General features: G+C 42.1%; 1 protein-coding gene across 1 annotated transcript in view; it reads left to right on the top strand.

Moving 5' to 3' along the window:
* LOC137500559 (neurexin 1-like) overlaps nucleotides 1-26821 on the top strand; it is a 599161-nt gene that overhangs the window by 50557 nt on the left and 521783 nt on the right. Inside the window, exon 2 of the mRNA XM_068227490.1 lies at nucleotides 20474-20521. Within this exon, the coding sequence (XP_068083591.1) occupies nucleotides 20474-20521 (48 nt within the window). The remainder of the gene's footprint in view (nucleotides 1-20473; nucleotides 20522-26821) is intronic.

Genomic DNA, 26821 nt, shown 5'->3' with positions numbered 1-26821 from the left:
TACAGCCCTTGAAGGACCTTAGCCTACCAAGCGACCGCTGCTAAGCCCGAAGGCCTGCAGATTACAAGGTGTCGTGTGGTCAGCACGACGAATCCTCTCGGCCGTTATTCTTGGCTTTCGAGACCGAACTAAAATATAACACAGGAGAATAAAAGTCACTACGCTGCTCATCAACCTCTCATACCAACATGACCCTGGTTTGACAAATTACGTCTTAGTAGGCGACACCTTACGTCCATCGTACGCATCCGTCTCGATCATGGCTGATACCCAAATAATCTTCATCGAATTTGGTTGAATCTCCGATGTGCAACAAGAAATAAGAGGAAATTATCGATCTTAACCACATCATTCTCGGTTAAAATGTATATCAATTACAATTGACTTTACGTCGCACCAACACATATAGGTCTTATGGCGACGATGGGACAGGAAAGGGAGAGGAGTGGGAAGGAAGTGGCTGTGACCTTAAGTAAGGTACACCATTTGCCTAGTGTAAAAATGGGAAACCACGGGAAACCATCTTCAGGGCTACCGACAGTGGGGTTCGAACCCACTATCTCTCGGTCCTTATTCGCGTCCTTTTTTTTTTTTTTTTTTACAAGTATTACATATCAAGAAGGTCTGAAAATATAATTTACTCCGCACTTGTCCAGGTTTTAGAGATGCTTGATATGAAGATTTAAACAAGACGTTTGCTAACGGGAGGTTCCTTTGCGTGTGTTGCAAAGTGACTAAAATTAGTTGTTTTTCTTTCTTTCTGTATTGTGTCATTTCATTTATTGCATGTATTTTATGTATAGTGTTATTTTATGCAAAGTACGTAGTTTATTATATACTTTTACATGATGTTTTCCTGGCCTCATGGCTACTTGCTATAAAGAGGAAAAGTATCTTGACCTTCAGTGAGTTTAACGTAGACATCGGTGACACACGAAGAACGCTTGGTTCTTCAAATTCATGACCGATGTGTACATTTTGAATTATCATTACTCCGAGCACACTTGGCAACACTGCCATCGACTTGACATGCGCAGAGAACATCTTGAGCACTACGATGCCATTCGCCTCTTATTGTAGTTACATAATCGACTATTCGTAAATACCCCAATTGTATTTAATTGACTGAAGTGTTTTTTCATTTCACCCAAGGCGTCGCGTGACGTTTTCATGAAATCCCAGTGGGGCAAACCCTTATCTTCACCCCATCCGACATACCGAGTGAGTCAGCCGCGTCTGACATTTTTGCTTATAGGCAACGTAACGAACATCATTGGGGTGATGGTCAATTTTCCTTTCCAGTGTACCAAGCTACAGTCGCCTTTAAAGCACTTACTGCGTCATCACTGCACGACTTTTGCAAACAACAGGTATGCGACAGGTATTTACACAATATAACAAGCTGTCATACGGTTATGTAAAATGTAAGTGCCAATTATACGATTTCGATTTGTTATGAAATTATTGCTAAAAGCGATGGTATCTTCTTCTTCTTAATCTGTTTAACCTCCAGGGTAGGTTTTTCCCTCGGACTCAGAGAGGGATCCCACCTCTACCGCCTCAAGGGCAGTGTCCTTGAGCTTCAGACTCTGGGTCGGGAATATAACTGGGGAGGATGACCAGTACCTCGCCCAGACGGCCCCACCTGCTATGCTGAACAGGGGCTTTGTGGGGGGATGGAAAGATTGGAAGGGATAGACAAGGCAGTCGGAAGGGAGCGGCCGTGGCCTTAAGTTAGGTACCATCCCGGCATTTGCCTGGAGGAGAAGTGGGAAAACCACTTCGAGGATGGCTGAGGTGGGAATTGAACCCACCTCTACTCAGTTGACCTCCCGAGGCTGAGTTGACCCCGTTCCAGCCCTCGTACCACTTTTCAAATTTCGTGGCAGAGCCGGGAATCGAACCCGGGCCTCCGGGGGTGGCAGCTAATCACGCTGACCACTACACCACAGAGGCACAGAGACAACAACCAAACGCAAATACGTTTAGGAAGGTGGAGTGACGATTGCGTATAACTTCGTCACTTTCCCGAACACGCCCTCTTAGAGAGGCATCATTTACGTCCGGTGAAACTGCTGAGATGGTTTTGGACACTTTCCGAGAGAATCCTCACACGAGTACCCGGGAAGTAGCACAACAAGCCAACATCAGCCAGTCACTTGTTGTAAGGATATTGGATTCCAGTTTTTCGTCCGTATCACCTGCAACTACATCAAGAACTCCACGGACGAGATTTAGAAACTCGTATTGATTTCTGTGCGTGGATACGGACGCAAGTGGCAAGTGATCCAGAGTTTGTATTTCACATTTTGTTTTTGGAAGAGGAACGACTTCATAATAATGGCTCTGTGAATCGTCATAATATGCACTACTGGAGTGTTGAAAATCCCCACTGAGTAAGTCAGGCAGCATTTCAGGCACGATGGGGAGTAAATGTGTGGTGTGGTATACTGGGTGATCATCTAATTGGACCATATTTCTTTGAGAATCATTTGACAGGAGCCTGGTACCTACAGGTTCTTCAAGACCAACTACCATTGCTTCTAGAGGGTGCGCCCGTGGGTGAGAGTGTAACCATGTGGTATCAACACGACGGAGCTCCCCCTCACATGTCAGCAGATGTTCGCAACTACTTGAATATTACACATCCCGGTCGATGGATAAGAGGCGGAGGACCTGGCACCTGGCCTGCTAGATCGCCCGATTTCACGCCACTGGACTTCTTTCTGTATGGCTGTGTGAAGGATGTAGTGTACGCTCAGCAGCCGGAAAATCCTGAAAGCCTTCGAAACATTACTGACGCCTGTGAATCCGTAACACCTACAGTGCTACAAAGAGCAGTTCAACAGCGTGCTGAAACGTGCATTACTACAGAAGGCGATCTATTTGAACACTTACTGCGCTAACAGGCTGTTGCTCAGTCAAGCGGATTCAAACACCTAACCATTCTGATGATGATGATGATGATGATGATGATGCTTGTTGTTTAAAGGGGCCTAACATCGAAGGTCATCGGCCCCCTAACCATTCTATCCTCGGCCATCACTACTTATAAAACATCCACATAAGCAGCCCTAATGGCTTAGAACAGTGCCAAAATAAATAAATAAATAAATAAATAAATAAATAAATAAATAAATAAATAAATAAAATAACTCACGACGTGAGGGCATTCGGATACATTGGTTCTGTGGATGATTTTCGAAGTACAATATGCAAATAAAATTTACAGGCTCAAGTGAGATTCGAACACACCTACCCAATGCAGCTGTATTAACAGCACCGCTCTTAACCTATGGCACTACCATGACTCCAGCGAGTAGGGTTCTAGAAAGCCTACTTGATGGATTACTACTTCCGCTTCACAAATGCACACGCGTTTTCTGTCAGTATACCATCGATTTTAGCGTTCATTTCATACCCTACTGAAAGCTCATAATAATTGCCACGTACTTTTTACAAAACCGTGTGGCATTTTGATGCACTGAGTAAATGCCTGTCTGATACGGTACCTATTTTTGAAAAGGTAATGGTGTACTGAGTGATTAAAGAGGATTTTTGCTTGGTATGCGGCAAAGGAGAATAGACCATAACGACATCCATGACGTTCGGTGGGATGCCTAACAGCATAAAACGTCAGGCGTAGCTGATTCACCCGGTAATTTTTATTCCATGTTCAGCTTTGTTTTCTAACTCCGCGAAGGATCCTTTATCTTACTGAACAAGTAGATAGGGCCTAATACCTTGAAGTTGAATTGTAATTCTAGGTCGTACGTACAAAGTTAGAGAAGACCAGTGCAGCACTGACGTCCTGCCTATCGTAAGTGGCGACTAAAAGGGGCAAGTCCCAGGTGTTCTCAACTCGGGAGTGTGCCTTGAAATTACGGAAATCCTAGCTGCATGTATTCTTGCTTCCAACATTCCAACCCTACCTTCCCTAGAGACCTCTTATTTTCTTCCGACCCCATCGATATTAGATTTACGAGGCCTAGATGAGTGCCTGAGCGCTTTGGGTCACGTAGCTTGAATTCATAAGATAGTGGGTTCGAACCCTACTGTCCGCAGATCTGAAGATGGATTTCCGTGGTTTCCTATCTTCACACAAGGAAAATGCTGGGGCTGTACCTTAATTAAGGCCACGGTCACTTCATTCCTACTCCTTGTCCATTCCTAACCCATCGATGTCATAAAACCTATCTGTGTAGCTGCGACGTAGAACAAATTGAAAATCTTTCATTATCATGCTTTTCGTGACCCTTCCAGTTTATTTGCAAATACTTCAATTCTTTCATGGATTGGACCTCTTCCTCTTTCCACATTAATTCATATTAAAAGTGGATAAAGATCACGTTATATTTCCTCCTAAAATACAGGTCTATCTTACGACGGTGCGACGTACAACGAAAAAGAAAATACGCTCCATTGCACCTGTCTCCATCCAAGCAGTCAATGCGACTTCAAAATCGATAGCAAAAAAGAATTTTATTTTTATTTTGAAGTAATACAACATTTACTGCAATACTAGATTTTTGAAAATAAAGTGGAACACTTGAAATGGGAATGTACTGTTTCTCTAAATTTGCTGGACTGCACATCGCTTTTAGGTAAGTCGCCCACTCATTTCGTCGTCTAGTGTATACAGCTATTCCCTGGAGACAGACACTACGTCAAACACGCGCATTCTAGTTATTCATGTCTGTTCTTGGAATATGTTCCATTGAAATGTTTTCTCAGAATTGCTTTTGCTGCTCTAAGTATGACGGAAGAGAAATCGTTCCCATTAATACTCTGGGAATTTTACTTCACACACAGACATTCTCAGAAAATAGAGAATATTTCTAGCAACTTCTGAACATAAGAATTTCATTGTAAGCACGGAATCCTTACACGATGAACACAAACTTTTGTCGGAGACGGAATGTTACTACCAAACCCCATCCTGAAGGAATTTTAAAATATTTTAATCCACGAGAGCCTTATGGTTGACTAGCATATGTTGTTTGAGTCAAGAAGTCCTTAGACTGGTTTGATGCAGCCCTCCATGTCACCCTATCCTGTGCTAACATTTTCATTTATACGTAATTATTGCATCCTACATCTTGTCTAGTCTTCCTGTCATATTCATACCTTGGTCTACCCCTACCGTTTTACCACCTACACTTCCCTCAAAAGCCAACTGTACAAGTTCTGGGTGTCTTAAGATATGTCCTCTCATTCTATCTCTTCTTTTGGTCAAATTTAGCCAACTCGATCTCCCCTCACCAATTCGATTCAGTATCTCTTCATCCCTAATTAGATCCATCCATCTCACCACCAGCATTCTTCTGCAACACCACATTTCTAAACTTTTTATTTTCTTTTTTTCTGAGACAGTTATCGCCCGTGCTTCACTTCCATACGATGCCACGCTCCAAACGAAAGTCTTCAAATTCTTCTTTATTATGCTTGCAGAATGTTGTATCAATTACAGAGCTGGGCTGAATGGCTTAGACAGCACAGAGTGCTGGCTTTCTGGGTCCGCTGTACTGTCGACAGTCCTGAATATGGCTTTCCGTGGTTTCCCATTTTCACATCAACCTGTACCGTAATTAAGTTTACAGTATGGCTAAATGGTTATCGTGCCTGCGTTTGGTTACAGGGGTCGTAGGTTTGATTCCCGACAGGGTCGGGAATTTTAAACATAGTTGGTTAATTCCCCTGACACGGGGACTGCCGTCTTCATCATCATTTCATCCTCATCACAACGCGCAGGTCACCTTCGGGAGTCAGATCAAAAGACCTGCACCAGGCATCTACGGAGGCCACACGCCATTATTATTATTATTATTACTATTATTGTTACCGTGTTTTTGTGGTAGTTATGCGTGAAAGAAGGTGCGGGTGTGAACGGGTCTCAAACTACGAAAGTAAAATTAATTTAAAATTTAACCAGGTTATATTTTCTTTTCAAAAACAAAGAAATAACAAGCATGGCAGGTATAAAGTAGCAAGTCAAAGGGTGGTTACAATATTTACAGGATTTGGGCTTCGAGCCCTGGAAACACAATGCTTGGGCAATCAGCCCAATTTTACCCCAAACACAAGTTTCAACAGAGGGGCAGAAAACCCCATTCATGCCTAGGAGCCCTTGCTCCAAATTACACTGAAAAGCCTCCACGAGGCGTACAACACTCAATTTTTAAAAGAGCCACTCGCCCTCAAATTTAAGCCTCTCCCAGGCCACACCAAACTCCACCTTCAAGTTGTCCTCAACGGACATAAACACAGGGGTAAAATACCCAATCTACTGAGGTCTATTAAATGAAAAGAAGGTTAATTAAATGACCTCTAAGGTAACAATTTGAGAGGAGGCGAACTTGCACTCCTAATACACTTTGATTAAGACCTACTTGGCACTAGGCCGTTAATACACGGGCTAATCCCATACTAAAGAGGTGACTTAAGAAGAGAACAATTTGTTTTACGTTAACGAAGAATAGGTTGAGAAAAATAAGTTCACCTCAAAGCAATATGAGTGGGAGCTTGAGAGGGTTAGCACTCTCTATCCCAATATGCAGCTTTAAAAGAGAATAGATGAAAAGAGTAGTTACATCTTAGGAAAAGGTTACATAGTGGAAACGCTTCGAACCCGCCCCGAGAGTTAAACTGCCGACCTAGCAAGAAAAGAAGTTATTAAGAGGCCATTACCTGGTGTTGAAGAGCTGGAGAAGAAAGAGGCGCTTCCCGACCCCTGCTATGTACTTTACACACTGAAAGATGGAACAGAAGTGGCCCGGAGACCCTAAAATCAGCAGTTTATATCCTCTCGCGGAAGGTTCTAGGTGTTAGGGGAATGAAAACACCCTCCCACAAACTTTTTATTGGGTAGGATACAGCAACATATTCAAGTTGGGGGAAGATACCTATGATTGGTCAGAAATTAATAACAGAAATTCGGGATTGGTTAAATGCAAAACAAGGGGAAAGAGAGGGGTATACAGCCAACTTAAACAATAACAGAAAGAAATTTAACAAAGCACAAACTTTTGAAATAAAATTTTCTCCAAAGAACAGTTATTTTTCTTCGCACTAGGGTGCACTATTGTAGTTCTTCAGTAGTGTCCTCTAGAAGAGAAAGTTCACACTTCTTACTTCAAGCGAAACAAAAACACATCAAAAATGACACAGTTCAAAAACTCAAAATTTTCCACGTGGTGACATCTTCTGAGAAAGTAGAGAATTAATAGCGTCAATAAAGTTCAGACTTCCTCCAGCAGAGGAGTTTCAACAGGCGCAACTTTTAAATTAGCGGCGTGGAGGTGTACCGCCCGGTACAATTATTATTATTATTATTATTATTATTATTATTATTATTATTATTATTAAGGTCGGAGTCGTTTCTTTACACATGGCGTTTTTCAAGGAGGAAATCGGGATTTGAGGAATTGCATCGTGAAAAGAAGAATGCAACTTATTGGACTAATAAGACATAAAGGGCTCCTAGAAACAGTAACTGACGGACATATGGAAGGGAAAAGAACCAATGGCAGACCTCGGTTGAGGTACTTGAACCAGATTCAGAGAGATGCAGGGTGCAGAAACTATGAGAAAACGGAGAGGACTGAGCGAGTTGGCTGCGCGGTTAGGGTCGCGCAGTTGTGAGCTTGCATTCGGGAGATAGTGGGTTCGAACACCACTGTCGGTAGCCCTGAGGATGGTTTTCCGTAGTTTCCGACTTTCACACCAGACAAATGCTGGGGCTGTACCTGCCTTAATTAAGACCACGGCCGCCACCTTCCCAATCCTAGCGTTTTCCCATCCTTCCGTCGCTGAAAACCATCGATGTGATAGTGCGACGTTTGAGAAGAATAGTAGCAAGAAAAGAAAAGGAAAATAAAGAGGAAAGCGGAGAGGCGAGAAGAATGGAGAGCGGCTGCCAACCAATCTACGGATTGAACACCACGAACAAATATTATTATTATTATTATTATTATTATTATTATTATTATTATTATTATTATTATTATAATTATTATTATTATTATTATTATTATTATTATTATTATTATTATTATTATTATTATTATTATTATTATTAAAGTAATTTAGAAATTATTCCCAGACAATGATGTGTTCTACAAGACGTTTTCCGTCCATCTCTGCAGAAGAAAGCAACGTGGATTGTGGCGGGGAGGAAGCTGAGTGAGCACATGGCCGGCGCGACCACATCAACAGCAGTTTACCTCTTTCGTCACGAGGTTTCCAGTTAAAACGATTACCGTTGCATGATTTGTGAAATTAAATTAAAATAATATATTGCATATCATTTCTGAACTGCTTTATTACCCGGAAAAGCCATTTAGTTAATCGTTCATTGATTTCTGCTGGTATTTCACGGAACAAGGGTAATAGGTCACAGGTCAATCGTAACAAGCCCTAAGTAGGTCAATCTGCTCGCTTCACTTGCTAGCTGAGGAGTTGTAGAGACATGTACTTCTGGACTAGTTAGATAAGACAACTCACCTAATATTTCTCTATAACACCCTTTGCCGTTTATATTCAGGCACAATGTTATGCGCCCCCGCTAAACCATTCTTCAGATTTGTCATGCCTCAACTCATCCTTCACATTTAAGATTCATGCAATAATAATAGGAATAAAGAATAAGAAGAAGTGGTATATATCCTAAGACACAAGCGAAAGGGGCTGACTGCAGACTTAGGTGTTTGCAGACGACGTGGTCCTTCTCGCGAACTTACGTGAAATAGCAGTGAAGCAACTAAATACACTCAGTCATGAGGCTGCTAAGGTGGGACTTGAACTGTCACTAGACAGGACAAAGTTCTTCACAAACATCAGTGTCAGCCCTAGTGAACTACAGTACAACTTGAAGAGGGCAACATCTAGGCAAAGTCAGTATGTTCAAATACCTGGGAGAATGGTTGGAACACAAACTTTCGGAAGAACTAGAACCCACAAAAAGGCTTACGAAGTTAGTACTGGCATACCAACTGACTAAGGAAACATAAAAGAAGAAGTGTCTATTACGCAATGCCAAACTCAGACACTACCATTCAGCCCTGTATGCCCTGTATTCCTCTGAGGGTGTGATCCTCAACAGGAAAGGTCTGGAAGTCAAAGAGGGAAAGGTGCTGGGACCAGTCAAAGAAAAGGGCGAATAAAGGAGACGACACAACCGAGAGCTTTCTGATTACACGGAAAAGATCACAGATGTGAGCTCCTCATACACTGGGGAAACAGGAAAATTAGGATACCGTGGCTAACAGAAGTGGCTAAAAACCTGAAGGAATAACAGTACATGAGTGACGCCATGAGTATACGTGGCCTGTGACTAGTTCCACCAAGTGAGGAACACCACGGGAATATCGGCGCCCGTGATTAGTCCCGCTGTTTGAGGAGCACCATGAGTTTGAGTTGCTAGTGAGTTTTACCCCTATGTGAAAAACACCATGGGTTTTTTAACTTCGAGTGGTGCCATTGTGTGTGACGTACCATGGGTCTACATTACCTGTGATTAGTACCACTGTAGGAGGAACACCATGGTTCTGCTTTACTACTGTTTAGTACCATTGTGAGGGCCCGGTGATCTGTATTTTGGACCCCTTTAGATAATAAGCATCATCCCAGTAATTAAGGCATTGTAAATCAGATCCACTGATTGTTTTTGTTTCACGATCATTTTCTTATCACCATTCGTTATGGATTCTAGGGAGTGGATAATTTTGAAGTTTTAATTGCGTTTTGTTACACCTCGTACCATTAGGGGCCAACGACCTAGGCGTTATGCCCTTTTAAACAACAATAATCACCATCATCATCATCAGCATCATCATCATCATCATCATCATCGGATGAGCTACTTCCCTGGACTGCCACAAGGAAGTAATTTAATGCGAAATTATAATCTCAAACTAAAATTTAAAATTAAATACATAACAATAACTCGTCCGCCTCTGTGGTGTAGTGGTTAGTGTGATTAGCTGCCAACCGCGGAGGCCCGGGTTCGATTCCCGGCTCTGCCACGAAATTTGAAATGTGGTACGAGAGCTGGAACGGGGTCCACTCAGCCTCGGGAGGTCAACTGAGTAGAGGCGGGTTCTATTCCCACCTCAGCCATCCTGGAAGTGGTTTTCCGTGGTTTCCCACTTCTCCTCCAGGCAAATGCCGGGATGGTACCTAATTCAAGGCTACGGCCGCTTCCTTCCCTCTTCCGTGTCTATCCCTTCCAATCTTCCCATCCCCCCGAAAGGCCCCTGTTCAGCATAGAAGGTGAGGCCGCCTGGGCGAGGTACTGGTCATTCTCCCCAGTTGTATCCCCCGTCCCAGAGTCTGAAGCTTCAGGACACTGCCCTTGAGGCGGCAGAGGTGGGGTCCCTCGTCGAGTCCGAGGGAAAAGCCGACCCTGGAGGATAACCAGATTAAGAAGAAGAACAATAACTCTATATTTATAAAAAACTAGAGTTCGTAAATTATCATTCAACGCCACAATAAAGAAATATACCAAAAATTGACTTCAAACAGTTAATACAAATCCTTAAATTAAACATTCGAAGAAAGTGACCGAACAGAACCGGGTTCTACAGGTAGTATTCAATAAAAAAGGACGGGTTTGAAACTTTTAGCACCGAAACTCTACCAGGAACCTGCTACGCAGGCGTAGCAGGGGGAGAGGTGATACTCCTACGTGGCGCGTCCCAGGTGGAGGATAGGGGGGTCCTAACCGCCTTGCCGGTGGACTTGAGGGAAATAAAATACCTCTCTCGGACCAAACACACACCCCCTGTGGGTGGGGGAGGCCGACGAATAATACACCCACGGTATTCCCTGCCTGTCGTGAAAGGCGACTAAAAGGGGCGACCAAAGGATGATTGGATTAGAACCATGAAACTACTTGTGATTGGTGTCACCACGTGGGGAGTGCCATGGGTCGTTATTACTTGCGCGTAGTACCACTATGTTAGGTACCAAATACGTTTGTGATTAGTAGCAATCAGGAGCACCGTGCGGTCAGGCTTGTAGGGTACCTGTGATTAGTAGCACTATATGAGCGACACAAGGATTCTGGCTTTCCTATGATTAGTACCCACTATATACTGTAAGGAACACCACGGGATAGTACGAGTCCCTGTGGTTAGTACACGTATGTGATTAAAACCATAGGTTTGCGTTGCCTGTAAATGGCGCCGCTGTGTGTGAAACACCATAGGTCTGTATTACCTATACGAATTTCATTGCCTGTTAGTAGTACCATAATGTGTGGAATACTGCGAGTCTACGATACTGTTGATTAATACCGCACCATGTCAAATACCATGGTTCTACTTTCCAAGCGATAAGTACCATTATGAGAGTGCGATGACCTATATTTTGGACCCCTTTAGTATTGAGCTATAGAAGCAGCCCCTTGGTCAGTATTACTATTGTTTTTCGTCAGTTTCTGAGACTGAGGCATTGCGGGTCGTCTCTACTGATTGTTTTAACTTCATATCCGTCCGTTCATTTTTCGTCCTCACGTTTTGAATTCTGGTCAGTGGAGTATTTTGTATTTTTATTTTGTCATTGCATTTTGTCTCGTTTCGTACCATCAGGGGCCGATGACCTCGATTTTAGGCTGTTTATCCGGAACTGCATTTAGGTCGAAAGTGCTTTTCAGAATTTTTTTTTTAGTTTGATAGAACTATCCAGGACTGAAAATTTGAAATGTATCCGGGCACTTCAGCCCTTCAAATTTCGGCACAATTGAGGAAATTCTAGCATCCAGCCGCCCAAAAATAATATTTTCAACCCTTGTCTTTTGTAGTATAGGACCCCTACTTTGTTAAGAAATGTCTTCAACATTACAACGAACACGGTTTTGCACTCTGAGGAATGCTTTACACTATTTTTGATGTATCAACAGAACTTCACGTTTGGAGTGGATGTTATATGAAACTGAAACATTTCCAATCAGTGACCGGGTCAGGGATGGAATGAATGCAGCCCCCATCTTGGGGCGAGGATAAGAATTGTGCCGGCTGCCGAAGCCTGTCGCACTCCTCTGGGGAAATGGCGTGTGGCTTATAGTGCCGGGAGTGTGCGACGACACACTCGGCTCACCAGGAGCAGGTCTTTTGATTTGACTCCCGAAGGCGACCTGCTCGTCGTGATGAAGACGACACATACACCCAGCCCCAGTGCCAGCGAAATTAACCAACGATGGTTAAAATTCCCGAGCCGTGCCGGGAATCGAACCCGGGAGCCCTGTGATCAGAAGCCAGCACGCTAACCATTTAGCCATGGAGCCGGACATGACTAACAGATGAAATGAAATGATATTGGAGTGTGTTGCTGGAATGAAAGATGACAGGGAAAACCGGAGTATTCGGAGAAATACCAGTCCTGTCTCCGCTTTGTCCAGCGCATATCTCACATGGAGTGACCGGGATTTGAACCACACAACCCAGTGGTGAGAGGCCGACGTGCTGCCGCCTGAGCCACGAAGGCTACTGGATGTTATAAGTGTAGTTAATGATGATGTGATGCCCTTGACTTGTATGTCAAGACGCAAAACAGTGTCAGCTCTAGCAGCTTCAGTGTCAAGTTGTTAATGTGTGTTAAGTAATGGAAGTGTGGTTAATGTTGCCTTATGTCAGGGCAGATGACCTCGATACAGGCCCGTTAAAAAAATTACCATATCATCATGCAGGCTGATGATGAGATCATGTTTATGATTCCGAGAAGAAAACCTTGGACAATATCAAGAATATTGTAAAAAGTAGCATTCTTCTCAAAGGATGTATTCAGACCGGAGTAGGAAGAGAACTATATTCTGTCCGTAAAACATAAAGGACCTGTTGTTTATTGTGGCTATTGTCTGTAACTCACCTAAATGACATAATGATAATCGATCGAAATTGGAGAGCTTCATGCGATTGGTCTCCTCGAATACTGTTATTAGTTTTAAATATGTTCTTTCTTCAGATTTGCATTAAATGTCACATGCATTGTGGTATTAGGGCTTAAATACCACATAGTATACAATTCATTTGCTTATTCTTTCCACTGACAATTCCCAGGCATCTGAGATGTTGAAAGTACTCCGAAGAAGATTGTCTGCCGTGTGCCATGATGGTTGCCGAGATTTCAGTCGCTTTCTTGTAGTTCTTAACGTATCTGCATGGATTGCTGATTTAACCGAACTGTGATTGTGGTGAGCAATTTCAGACCGTAATCGAGTAGGTCTACCCACCTCGAGCTATTCGGAGCACACTGAAAGATCTTCATCTCACGTCTAATGAAGCCGTCCAGTGGATTTCCAATCTGGATTTGGATTTGTAATCGATATTCCGATCCTGTAAGCTCGAAATGTCCTCTATTATGTTCATAATAAGTATTATCAGTATTAATAGTATTATCATAGGCTAACTAATTACATTTGCTTACAGTATTTGCTTAAAAGAAAGAAATGTCATTGCGCATATCCAAGACGAATGTTATTTGTTGCAAACTGTGGTATATCGTTCACCTTACATATGTGAACGTTTTAGAGATGAGGAAGCCAAGTCAAACAGCGACTCAGATGATAGTTTTCTAGGTTTCTGAGCCCAAAGTGGCAATTTCGATCCCGGTTCAGTGCGGTGGTATTTCAAAGGTGCTGACATACGACAGCCTCGTAACATTGATTTCATTCCGTACGGCGGACCTCTTATAAATTGACGCCTTCTCTTAGGCCAAGGAGATCTGAATTGGTAAAGAAGAAGTACGTTGAAGGTGAGGGGTTTGGGCGGCCATTGCCTATACTAGAAACTGTCCCGAGATTCGCCTTAGTGCAGGAGAATGGAAGAAACATTCTCAGAAAGGAGCAAGACCCTCTCCGTTTCCTGAATGCCGAGTTGTCGGGCCACGGTCGAGCCGTAGTAACTTGTTGGCCGAAGCCTTCTCTGCATCCGCTGACCCTTAGCCTATATTTACATGTGTGACGACATTTCGTGAACCTTGGCGTTAGTTAGTTAGAACATTATGTGCACACTATACCAGGGCCTCTCAGGTTGCATGCACCAGTGCATTGCGCTGTGCACGGTGCAAAAGACGACTTCGCTTGGTTGATCAGAGTGCAGACCACCACTCCTCGATTTGGAGCAATAGCGCTGTATCTCTCTTTCCCCAGGTCTGACTCGCTCACTCCGCCTGTCTCCCTCTTTCCCGCTTGCTCCGTAGCGCTCCAAATCCGAGCCGAGTTGAGTCGAGCTTAGCCGAGTAGCCCAGAGACGAAGCGTTGGTCTGAACCGAGCCGAGTGCGACCGATGCACTTTGCACAGGAACTTTGCGCCTCAGTTTGCACGCGTGAAGATTTTGGGCGTTTGAGAGGCCCTGCAGTATATAATAAAAGAAAAGAGGAAGATACTTCAAGTCTGGTTGCATCACGTGCAGGCAGCTGCTGATATCTCGCCAGAATTTACGCATTTCAGTGTACATTAAAAATAGAGTCAGAGCGTCCTTGAAATATCACCATCATGTGAAGTAGCTCCTTCTGTGAATCAGTGGTGAAATGTCCCTCTCCGAATCCGAGATCGTGGGTTCAAACCTGGCAAATATAGCCGGACTTTTGAAGGACGGTAACGGAGTCCATTCGGTACTCCTTGTAAAGGATCTCTGGCAACGCAGTCGGTGTTCATCCGAAAAAAAAAAAGAATTAGAACTCAATGAGAGGTCACTTTGTAGATCTCCGTCCTCTCAGCCATATGATGCAGGAAAACATCAACGTTGACACTGACTCGCAGGCAACGTAATTGGATTCAGATTAGAATACTTTCCCGTAGTAGCTAGAGTTATTGTGTGAGTCCAAAGTTAAATAACAGTCTCATTCTTCTATCGCTTTTCCTCCACCTGTAGGGTCGCGGGTGGGAACTGCGGTGCATAATACGTAGATTTGGACCTGTTTTACGGCCGCATACCCTTCCTGACACCAACCTGATACGGAGGGAAGTAATCATTAATGCGTGTTTCTGTGGTGGTTGGTAGTGTGGTGTGTTATCTGAATATGAAGAGAGTGTTGGGACAGACAAAAACACCCAGCTCTCGAGCCAGGAGGATTAATCAAAAGCGATTAAAATTCTCGATCCGGTCGGGAATCGAACCTAGGACCGTCTGAACTTAAGGACATTATGCTGAACATTCAGCCAAGGAGTCGGTTGAAGTTAAACAATGGTACGTTTCGAAATAATATAAACATTGTTCTCCTAAGTTTAATTCGTTGAAAAGACGCTTAAAATGTATTTGCTTGAGATTTTTTATATTTAATAGACTAAAATGATATGCTTTACAAGTAGGACTAATTAAATAATGTCAAAATTCGAAGTGTTATGTAAGGAAATTAAAATAAACGACGGTACGTATAATTATTTAGTCCGATGGATTTTAAATATTTGTGATTATCTTCTTATTCCTCTTCTTCATGGCTTAAATTTCGCTTCGAGCCTTCGCCTGTTCAAGAAAATGTTATTCGTCCCTGTACAATGATTCCTGTTTTTTTCCCCTACCATTTTATTCCAAATAGGGGCTGCCTGGCCGAGGCGGTAAAGGCGTGCTCGGTTCACCTGGAAGGACGTGGGTTCGAATACACGTCAGGAAGTCGTACAATTTAAGAAACGAGATTTCCACTTCTGGAGGCGCACATGGCCCTGAGGTTCACTCAGACTACACCAAAAATGAGTACCAGGTTAATTTCTGGGGGGGGGGGGGGAAGGCAGCCGGCCGTGAAGCTAACCACTCTACCCCATCAAGTGCCGATAGTGGAAGCCTTTAACTTCCACCCCTCCAAGGGCCTTCATGGCCTGTACGGCGATGACTTTGCTTGCTTTTTGATTTTATTCCAAATATCATCCGAACTGTGTCAGCATCACCTAACCATGCTAGCTTGGGCCTCTCACTTGTTCTACATAAGATTTCTGGAAATCAATTTCTGGAGATAATTGGCATAATAATTACTAAAAATGCTGGTTATACCTAGAGTATCAATAACTAGAAGGCTAACAGCGTACCTGATATTCGAAATTAAGGTGTCCCTAAAACTGTAGCGTTCGAAAGCTTTCCGCAGAAAGGCACGCAGATTTTTAAACTGGCCAGTTAACAAACGAACAATGACTTTACACAAATGATGACGAGCATGGCCTCACGTGACCCCTACTTACGCGTGAAATGAGTAAGCTCATTCATTAGTGAAGGCGACCGCAGCCAAAACACAACAAAAGTGAATTTCCTCGAACACCGTTAGAGTTGCGAAGAAAGTGCAAATTCCAAGCCCACACGGTGCATTTCATTTTTTGCTAAGACCAACTGTTTACTTCATTATTTTATTTGATGTAGGACAAAAGTTCCCCAAATTTGGGAGCCACCCCCTGTAAAATCCCCACTACTTCGAAACAGCGAAATATCAAGGAATTAATTTCTTAAAATCTATATATTTTAAATTATTTTACAAAACAACCCTATCCCCTTCAAATTACTCTCCATTAAAACTAGTACCGGTTCTACCCGTTCTTCCACTGTGCGATACATTTTTTGTAGTCATCTTTAGAAATGACTGAGAGCTCCTCCCTCTTTTTCTTGATCTCTTCAATGTTATCAAATCGATGTCCTTTCATGCCCCTTTTCATCCGTGGGAATAAGAAAAAGTTGCACGGAGCCAGGTCAGGCTAGTAAGGTGCGTGGTGGCATTTTTAGCCCAAAACTGTCTAACAGAGATAGCTGTGTGTGCAGGTGCTTTGTCGTTCTGGAAGAACCAGTCTCCTGTCTACCACAAATCGGGTCTTTTTACCGAGTAGAAAACAAAATTTCACAGCTGCACGTTCTTCACATAAAGTTGTCATCATAAAAAACGAAACAAGAACAAAACAGCACTAGCAAAAATAATCACTGCACATGAACAGAACAAGCCAGATCGACAACACAGGCGGAACTGAAATGGCAATGAGTTGCGCTATACACGCCTAGCGGCAGAAATACGTACTACATAAGCTTCGGCCACGGCAGTGTTATTCCGGTTATTTTTGGGTACCCCGTCAAATATGAAAATCAACTGTATACCTGGCGTGATTCGTGAGTTCAAGCTATATCATTACTAAATTTCATCTCAGTCGGTCCAGTAGTTTTCGAACCTATCCGGAACAAACAAACAAACAAACAAACAAACTTATCTCATTTTATTAGTAGTACAGATATACTACAGTAGTTACCGGTTCGTGTGTACTCTTGACGTGAGCTATTTACCAGGAAGAGGTGCGGTCAACAGGCGACACCCAAGCATATACCACGCAATGGCAGATCGATTGCCGGACAAACTGTATGCTCGATACACGAGAGAGGAAAGCCCAAACTGGGGCTAATATTTGTGTTGTAACCCGAATCGCTTACGCGTAGAATCACTCCCACGGAGTGTAACTGGAGATAGAGTACAGCTGCTGTTGTTGCCAGAGCAGCACTCTGTTTGTCAAGACGTCAAGGACGATACGATGTGCGTCTTGCCCTCTTACTTGTTATTCTCCTCTTTTTATGCAACTGAGTAAATTTCCATTTAAACATAATTATGCAATTTGTTTTACTACCCACTAACAACAATGCGCTACATTTTTTGGTGTCCCCAAGTTGCCAGAATTTTGTCTCACAGCAGTTCGTTTACTTGTTCGTAAGTGTACAGTACAGACACAAGGTTGGTGCATTTGAGCATCTTCAAATTATACCGGACTGATCCGGGAACGAACTCGCCAACTTGGACACGGAAGAGCAACACTGGACCCTTTTAGGCACTCGGCTTAGGGGAACTTAAACAATAGTAAAATACGAGAAAAAAAGCTCATTATTTCAAATATTTGAATTTTTGTATTATCGTTACGACTATTGTAATGAAACTACGATTGACAAGAGTCGACTCGATAGGTTCATGTCGTGTTTGTAGTAAAATAATCTTGGACATTCGGGGCAGAAGATCTATCTCACGTCTTAAATAATAATAATAATAATAATAATAATAATAATAATAATAATAATAATAATAATAATAAATTGAAGTCTCCGTGGCTCAGCGGCCTCTCTCCGCTGGATACCTTGCTTCAAATCTCGGTCACTTCATGTGAAATTGTGCTAGATAGAGCGGAGGCGGGACAGATTTTTCCCCAGGTACTCCGGTTTTTCCTGTCATCTTTCATTCCAGAAACACTCTCCATTAACTTTTCATTTCATCTGTCAGCCCAAGAGGAGTACGTTAGGCTCCGGCAGAGGGCACAATTTTTATTCTCGCCGCTAGATGGGGGTTCACTCATTCCATTCCTACCCGGTCGAATGACTAGAAACAGGCTGTGAATTTTCATTTTCAATAATAATAATAATAATAATAATAATAATAATAATAATAATAATAATAATAATAATATTTCATTGGTTTTATCTCTCACCTACCGTTTTGTGGTCTTTGTGGGACACCGGGATGATAAAATGTTGTCCTGCGGAAGTTCTTTTATCCTAGTAAATTACCGATTTAAGGCTGGCATATTTGAGCACCTTCAAATACCACTGGACTGAGCCAGGGTATAACCCTCAGATGGTCAGCGCTGTGCCGTCTGAGTTACTCAGCTCCGCTCATGCCTTATCTAGATGTGACTCTGTGATTTACGCTTTCCTTAAGTTACTGATGTTTAAATAAACAATAATGATGGAAATGTACTGCCCGACTCATTGGTTGAATGGTCAGCTTGAGGCCTTCGGTTCAGAGAGTCCCGGGTTCGATTCCAGGCCGGAGCGGGGATTTTGATCGCCTTTGATTAATACTTCTGGCCCGGGGACTGGGTGTTTGAGTTTGTCCCAACACTTTCCTCTTCATATTCAGACAATGCACTGTACTACCAACCACCACAGAAACACGTAATCGTGATTGCATCCCTCCAAATAGGGTTGGCGTCAGGAAGGGCATCCGGCCATAAAACAGGGCCAGATCCACATGTGTGACACAGTTCACACCCGCGACCCCACAAGTGTGGGAAAGGCGGTAGAATAAGAAGAAGAAGAAGAAGAAGAAGAATGCTCGAAATTTACTGTTTTCTGTAACTCAGAGCACCATAGCGCCGCTGGGAAAGGTGGGAAAGGTGGAGAAACTCTCTTTGATTAAGGCATAACCTGGTGAGAAAAGCACTGAAAAAACACCTTTCAATTGTAAGTTTATAGCTGCACAACCTGTACCGCGTAGCCAACTCGCTCGGTATTCTTCTTATTCTGCTTCTGACATTAATAAATAATACCTCAGGTAAATATAATAATAATGTTATTAGTTTTACGTCCCACTAACTATATTTTGGCGGGTTTTGGAGACACAGAGGTGCCGGAATTTAGTTCCACGGGAGTTATTTTACGTGCCATTAAATCTACCGACACGAGGCTGACGTATTTGTGCACCTTCAAATACTACCGGTCTGAGCCAGGATCGAAGCTGCCAAGTTGGGTCAGAAGGCCAGCGCCTCAACTGTCTGAGCCACTCAGACCATCTGGTAATATATCTTCTAGCACAATTTGTAACGTGATGACATCACCACTCTAGTGCATTTTGGTAATAAATATTAAATGCACGGATCTTTTTGTTATTAGTTTGTTTCGTTAGTTGCTAGTTCCAGATCAGTTTTGACTCGCCGTTGGAGGTCTCCTTTGTCACTGAGGAGACAAGACACCTTCTGATACCCTGAAGCTGCAGTGATTTGTCTAACTATGATAATATTATCCTACAGGCTAAATTATATAGAATTTTATTTATTTATTTATTTAGTCTGATCCAGGACACCCTAGATTTGCCATAAGACACAGAATAATACACAGTAAAAATTTTGAGGTAAGATAAAGATGATTAATGTTTAAAAAATGATTCTCATTTAATTTCATTATTTTCACCAAATCAGTATGCTACCACATTTTCTAAAAATAAATTAAAAAATTAGTAAATCAGTTGAAGTCATATTATAAATGTTCATATTTAATTTTTGATATTATTATATCTTGATATAGAAGGTTACACTACAAATTCGTCTGCAAGTGTTACATTCAATATAAGGTAATAAAAAGAGTTTTGGAGCATTGCTTCTTTGATATGGATGAGAAAAATTCGTATATAGCGTTTCTTACCGCATGCCTTTCCAAGTGAGAAAACGAAAATAATACTGCAAAATCAAATTTCTTCTTCCTCCTTTGTTTACCTGATGGTTAATTGGGTAGGAGAGGATAGACTGTTTTGTAGTACAGAAATTACAGAGTTAGAATTCTCATCCTGCACTTGAAATAATTCCGTAATAGAATTTTCCGGCGGGAAAATGTCCTGGCAGTCACGAGGAAAGGCTGTGAGTTTAGTCACGTGACACTTGCGAAAGTAGTGTGAACTTCTACCTTGCTAAGAGAGTGTACCTTATGCTGCCAGAGCATTTGCTTGTCACATATTCTGACGGAATTATTCCTGTTGCAGTGTGGAGCCTTTCTCTGTACCGGAGCGCCGTCTAGGAAGCTGCCAAGGGTGAGTACAACTTTATTTGTTGGAGACAATAAACACATATTATTATTTTTCTAGAAAATTACTTCATTGTAATTTTACCATTATTCTTAGATATGTTACCGCTCTGATACTTGCGTACATTATGAGCGCAAAACGAAAATGTTGCTTCATAGAGATGATTAGGCTCTCTAAAGCTCCAAATGTGAAACATTTAACACTTGCATCTCAATAACACTGCTACCTAATGCCATGTACTATCTCGCTATTAATTTGTATCACGTGGTTATACATTTTCTCTCGTACTCAAGGAAGAAGATGGGGAGTATACATACAGCAATTATAAAGACAGTAGAAATTCGGTAACTGCGCCACAAGTTTTATTAACATTAACTTATAATGTGGAATATCTTGTAGAGGAGAGATGTATTCACTGCGAAAGCCAGGGACCCACCTACCGTCACCCAGAAGTGCATTTACTTTTATAGCATAACTAGCTGATGTACCCGTGCTTCGCTACGGGATTCTCAGAAAGACTGACTTAGTGGTTTTCTTAACCTGAAATCAACATAGGTCATTACAAAAACTTAAGTATGAATGTAGCGATTAAAAGCAATGCTATCATATAAAATACTCGATCAAATGGAAAGCTGCACGTTTTATCACTTTTAATGAACAGTGCTGCGGTTAGATTGCGGTGCCAATCTAATAGTCCAAAGTTCCAGAGCTGGGATGATCAGGCCGCAGATTGCCATGAACACTCATCTGCCATTATTGCGCTAAATATCCACACTGTTCATTCCAATCAGTGCCTCAGAGTAGGGATTAAATAGCCCGAATGCTATGATGATCCAGTGTGTTAAGTACCAGTAGTATCAGAAAATTTATAAAGCAGGGGAATGGCATGCTAAAGAAGAAAGTTATCTAACTCCCCAGCTACTTCCCATCAATATTCAGGCAGGCTGTTACACTCTGTATGACTGGGCGAGTTGACCGTGTGGTTAGCGGTGCGCAGCTGTGAGCTTGCATCAGAGAGATAGTGGATTCGAACCCCATTGTCGGCAGCGCTGATGATGGTATTCCGTGGTTTCCCACTTTCACACCAGTCAAATGCTGGAACTGTACATTAATTTCCTATCCCATCGTCGCCATAAAACCTATCTATGTCGGTGAGACGTAAATCAAATAAAAATACTCTGTACGCAGCAGTAATCCTATCTACCAGAGATGAAGGGCAACAGATGACACAAAGCACATCACGACAAACAATGGTCAATGTAATGTTATTGTTGATCAATGTTATGAGTTTTCTATATTGTAGGCCTTCACATTTAGTTTTCTTTCGACTCGGTGATTTGTAAAATATTTTATACCATAAACTGTAGTTTCTTATTCTCCGACTTTACATACCGATTTTCATTAAGTACTGTTTACCCATCTCTGGTTACTCGGCGGAGATATGGACTTAGTAACAAAAATCCAAGATCATGAATATCTTTGTGATCATAGCCAGTACGGTAACAATGTATGACATTAATAATAGGAAATTTAATACTATATAACCCTAGTTATGTAGCATTCATCGATTACACCTCTAATAAGAAATATTTGAAAATTACATTTTAGGCCTTCCCCTAAACTACCATTTTTTCTCAGCGTGAATACAATTATTGATAGCTTAGATTGTAGCAACTTATTCCCCAACTTTGCATACCCATTTTCTTTAAAATACGACAACTAATAACATAAATAGTTGAGAATTAAATTTTAGGCCTTCCCCTAAACTACCATTTCACTCAGCGTGAGTAAAATGATTTATAGCCTAGATTGTAGAGGCTCATCCCCCGACGTCACATACCGATTTTAATTAGACCACTAATAACATAAATAGTTGAGAATTCAATTTTAGGCCTTCCCCTAAACTATCATTTCACTCTGCGTGAGTAAAATGATTTATAGCCTAGATTGTAGAGGCTCATCCCCTGACTTCACATACCGATTTTCATTAAATTCTCTTCAACCGTTTTCTCGTGATGCGTGTACATACATACAGACAGACAGACAGACAGACAGACAGACAGACAGACAGACAGACAGACAGACAGACAGACAGACAGACAGACAGACAGACAGACAGACAGACAGACAGACAGACAGACAGACAGAAATTACGGAAAAGTAGAAAGTGCATTTTCTTGTTACTATGGACATGACCGATATACAGAAATACCATTATTTTCAAATTCTGAGCAATGTACAGACAAAACTCTTATTTTATATATATAGATGTAATTTATCACCCACCATTCTTCATTGCTGAAGCACGCAGTAGCATTTCCATTGGCTAAGACACAATCGGATATGACGTCATTTCTAGCAATCAAGTCAAATGCATTCCGTTACCAACCCACGCACAATAAAAACACAACTAATGGTTTTGTCACTAGTCGGACCTAACCAATCCAGACCAATGGCTTTGTCACTAGACCGAATGATAATTTAATTCAGCTTTCCGTCACTGTGCAACATAGAACACGCTGCTATTGTCCTACGGAATGCTAGAGGCCTAACAGCCGTTTCGTGGCCCTAACGGGAGGGCTTACGCCCCCAGACCCTATCTGCTTGATCGCAGTCCAATGGTTTTGCTACTAACCGGACCTAACCAATCCAGACCAATGGTTTCGTCACTAGCCGGACCTAACCAATCCAGATCAATGGTTTTGTCACTAGCCGGACCTAACCAATCCAGATCAATGGTTTTGTCGCTAGCCGGACCTAACCAATCCAGACCAATCTTTTCGTCACTAGTCGGACCTAATCAGTCGAGACCAATGGTTTCGTCAGTAACCGGACCTAACCAGTCCAGACCAATGGTTTCGTCAGTAACCGGACCTATCCAGTCAAGACCAATCGTTTCGTCAGTAACCGGACCTATCCAGTCCAGACCAATGGTTTCGTCAGTAACCGGACCTAACCAATCCAGACCAATGGTTTCGTCACTAGCCGGACCTAACCAATCCAGACCAATGGTTTCGTCACTAGCCGGACCTAACCAATCCAGACCAATGGTTTTGTCAATAGTCGGACCTAACCAATCCAGATCAATGGTTTTGTCGTTAGCCGGACCTAACCAATCCAGACCAATGGTTTCGTCACTAGCCGGACCTAACCAATCCAGATCAATGGTTTTGTCGCTAGCCGGACCTAACCAATCCAGACCAATGGTTTTGTCACTAGTCGGACGTATCCAATCCAGATCAATGGTTTTGACGTTAGCCGGACCTAACCAATCCAGATCAATGGTTTCGTCACTAGCCGGACCTAACCAATCCAGATCAATGGTTTTGTCGCTAGCCGGACCTAACCAATCCAGACCAATCTTTTCGTCACTAGTCGGACCTAATCAGTCGAGACCAATGGTTTCGTCAGTAACCGGACCTAACCAATCCAGATGAGTGGTTTTGCCGCTAGCCGCACTAACCAAACCAGACCAATGGTTTCGTCGCTAGCCCGAATGACAAATTAAAGTCCAAAGAGTTGGCATCCTTGTGCACCAAACAATCACGTCGACTCCGAGAAGTAAACGAGAAAAAAAACACAGGACAGTGCAATCACACGGTAGATATCTCCGCTGAAAAAGTGGCACAGTAACTGCCATTGATTTTCTGTCGTATATGTCGCATTAAGATCATTTTTAAGATGTAATAATATTAATAATCATGATAATAATGTCAATAGACGAAATGTAGTATATATTAATAGGAAACTTAGTACTATACATTAATTTTAAGATGTTACACAAATGCTACGTGTACTTCACTTGACTGAAATTTGATTGTAATGAATGAACAACTTGATATTGTTCACTTAGTTAAAGTTTTCCGCAGCATATAAAATAGTACATAATTTCTTGTTGCATTATTGTTCTTGCTCTGTGTTGGACGCTTGGGACTTCATCATCATCAGCCCCGTGTACTTAGCGAGTGTGTGAATTTCTTTCTGGTAACCTGTGTTTATGTCTGCTTGTAAATCTAAATTTCTTGTCCTTCTATTAGGACCTGTAAGTAAAACGGAACGATCTAGGTAAATCCTCCTGTCACACCACCATATCCTAAACCGCAAACAGATGGGTTTGCAAACGTGTCCCCCATGACAAGATGTTTGACTCGCATACATATTTATTTATTTATTTATTTATTTATTTATTTATTTATTTATTTATTTATTATTTTTGTTGGTATACAATTTGCTTTACGTCGCACCGACACAGATAGGTCCTACGAAGACGATGGGATAGGAGAGGCCTAGGAGTGAGAAGGAAGTGACTGTGGCCTTGATTTAGGCATAGCCTCAGCATTTATCTGGTGTGAAAATGGGACACCACGGGAAATCATATTCAGAGCTTCCGACAGTGGGGTCTGAACTCACTATCTCTCGAATGCAGGCCTAGTCGCCTAGTGACATAAACGGATAGCCCGGGCATGCGCAAACCGTATAACTTCGTCTCTTTCCGTGCCCGTGTGTACGTGCGGTTAGGGAAGTTGTATGATTCCGTGCGATTGTAATTCGTAAAGTTGAAGTATCGGAAAATTTATGACGGCACAGTTCAATGCTGTTCAAATTCCTCTTTACAATGATACCAATCACGGTAATATTTCAAAATATTTGGTATTTTTCTGAAATTTTCTACACTACAGGATGTAATATCTGCTCTAAATTGTCCTGAGTCTACCCCAATAACGCCGCAATGTAGGACGTAAGATTCTCTATTGACTGATATACGGATTATGGATGGGATTTTACATTCATAATTCGATAAGAAGCAAATTAGGAAATTCACGTTTTCGCCTCCCACGTAAGTTTGTCGCTATGGGGTATAAAGCAACCGTTGTGGCATCACCATTTTAATGCTTTGAGAAAAATTTCTAACGATCTAGCAGAAGAGGGGTCGAAGCTGATAATTAAACGGTCAAATCGCCGAAAGTTCAGAAGAATTAACTTAAAATTTTGACCTCCTCCTTCGCTGTGTTTTTCTATCTTTAAATACACCTTAACATCCTCCGTATGACTTTTGAGTTGGGAGTTACTAAACACACAAAATTGTACACCTCAAAATCTTCACTTCCTTCAAAGCCACCATCATCCCGCGTATTTAACTTAGACCTACCAAGTGTTATATTTTATCTCATGTACCATACGTTCAGTCAAACGGTTCCTAACCACTTGGCTCAGATTTTTAGCTCCGAAGTTATCAGCCCGACTGTGAGCGAAATTTTTTGTTGCCTGCACCAAAGGTGTACGTAGCCTGATTCTATGGATGTCTTTACGTCAAAAATTAGTGGTATTATCAGCATCTCATAACATTATAAAGACGAAAGAGGAAGATATCTGGCAAATGGAGAAATTAAGATTCCTTCTAAGAAAATAAATTGATAAACTCATAAGACAAATCTAATAGTAGTGAGGTCGAAGGAGTGCAAGAACTGACAGGTGTGTGTGTTAAATGCATGAGAAGATCTAAGAATAAGTAAGTGAGAACAATGGCAAAATCTGATGGAACAGGTAGTCAGAATAGCAGAGTAACATTTTCACTGGCAATCGGAGTTTGAATCCCAGCCAATACAAGCCGCATTTTTGAAATGAGAAATCATGTCCCTCTGATTCGAATTCTACGTAAAATTAGAGGTCTAGTGGTTATGATCACTATATTAACAGTTATATTTAATAACAAGGTTGCTGTTTTTGCTACTGTGATATTGAAACCGTTACTCAAAGCTTTGGAGCCACGGAAGAAGCTTCTCTTTTACAGAGCATGCGACTGAATGGAGGGGAATCACCATTTTCAAATATTGTAGTGGTTCTAGTTCTAGCACGTACCTTGCCGATGTTGCAGCAGTTTTGTGTTTTGCTCTATGAACGTTACTTTCTTATTAATGAGTTCTGGCGCGCTGGTCGTTAATCAGAGACCCGCTCAGGCTGACGGGAGTACACACCAACACAGTTCAGTGGCTGGGGATTATGTGGCTGTGGCTGCAAGTTTGTCGACCACTACGTTGAATTGGCCCAACACTATTACCCGGACGCTGTCCTTCTTCCCACCCTGTGGGACCGCAACTTGTGTGCCTGTGGAGAAAGTTCCTCCATCAACGCCAACTCTCCTTACTGTTAAGGGAAAAGTTCGTGGTTGTTGTCAGAATATTTCCTGCAGTAAGGACAAATAAATTTGTTGTTCTTGGTGCTTGCTTAGGAGCTTGGTAGGTTGTTTTTAATACTGAAGTGTTTTTAAGCGTGATAATACGGTGGACTTAAGCTTAGCCTACTGAA

This window comes from Anabrus simplex, chromosome 1 (genome assembly GCF_040414725.1).
Source record: "Anabrus simplex isolate iqAnaSimp1 chromosome 1, ASM4041472v1, whole genome shotgun sequence".
In the NCBI taxonomy this organism is placed as follows: domain Eukaryota; kingdom Metazoa; phylum Arthropoda; class Insecta; order Orthoptera; family Tettigoniidae; genus Anabrus; species Anabrus simplex.
This window is presented reverse-complemented; position numbering and strand designations above follow the sequence as displayed.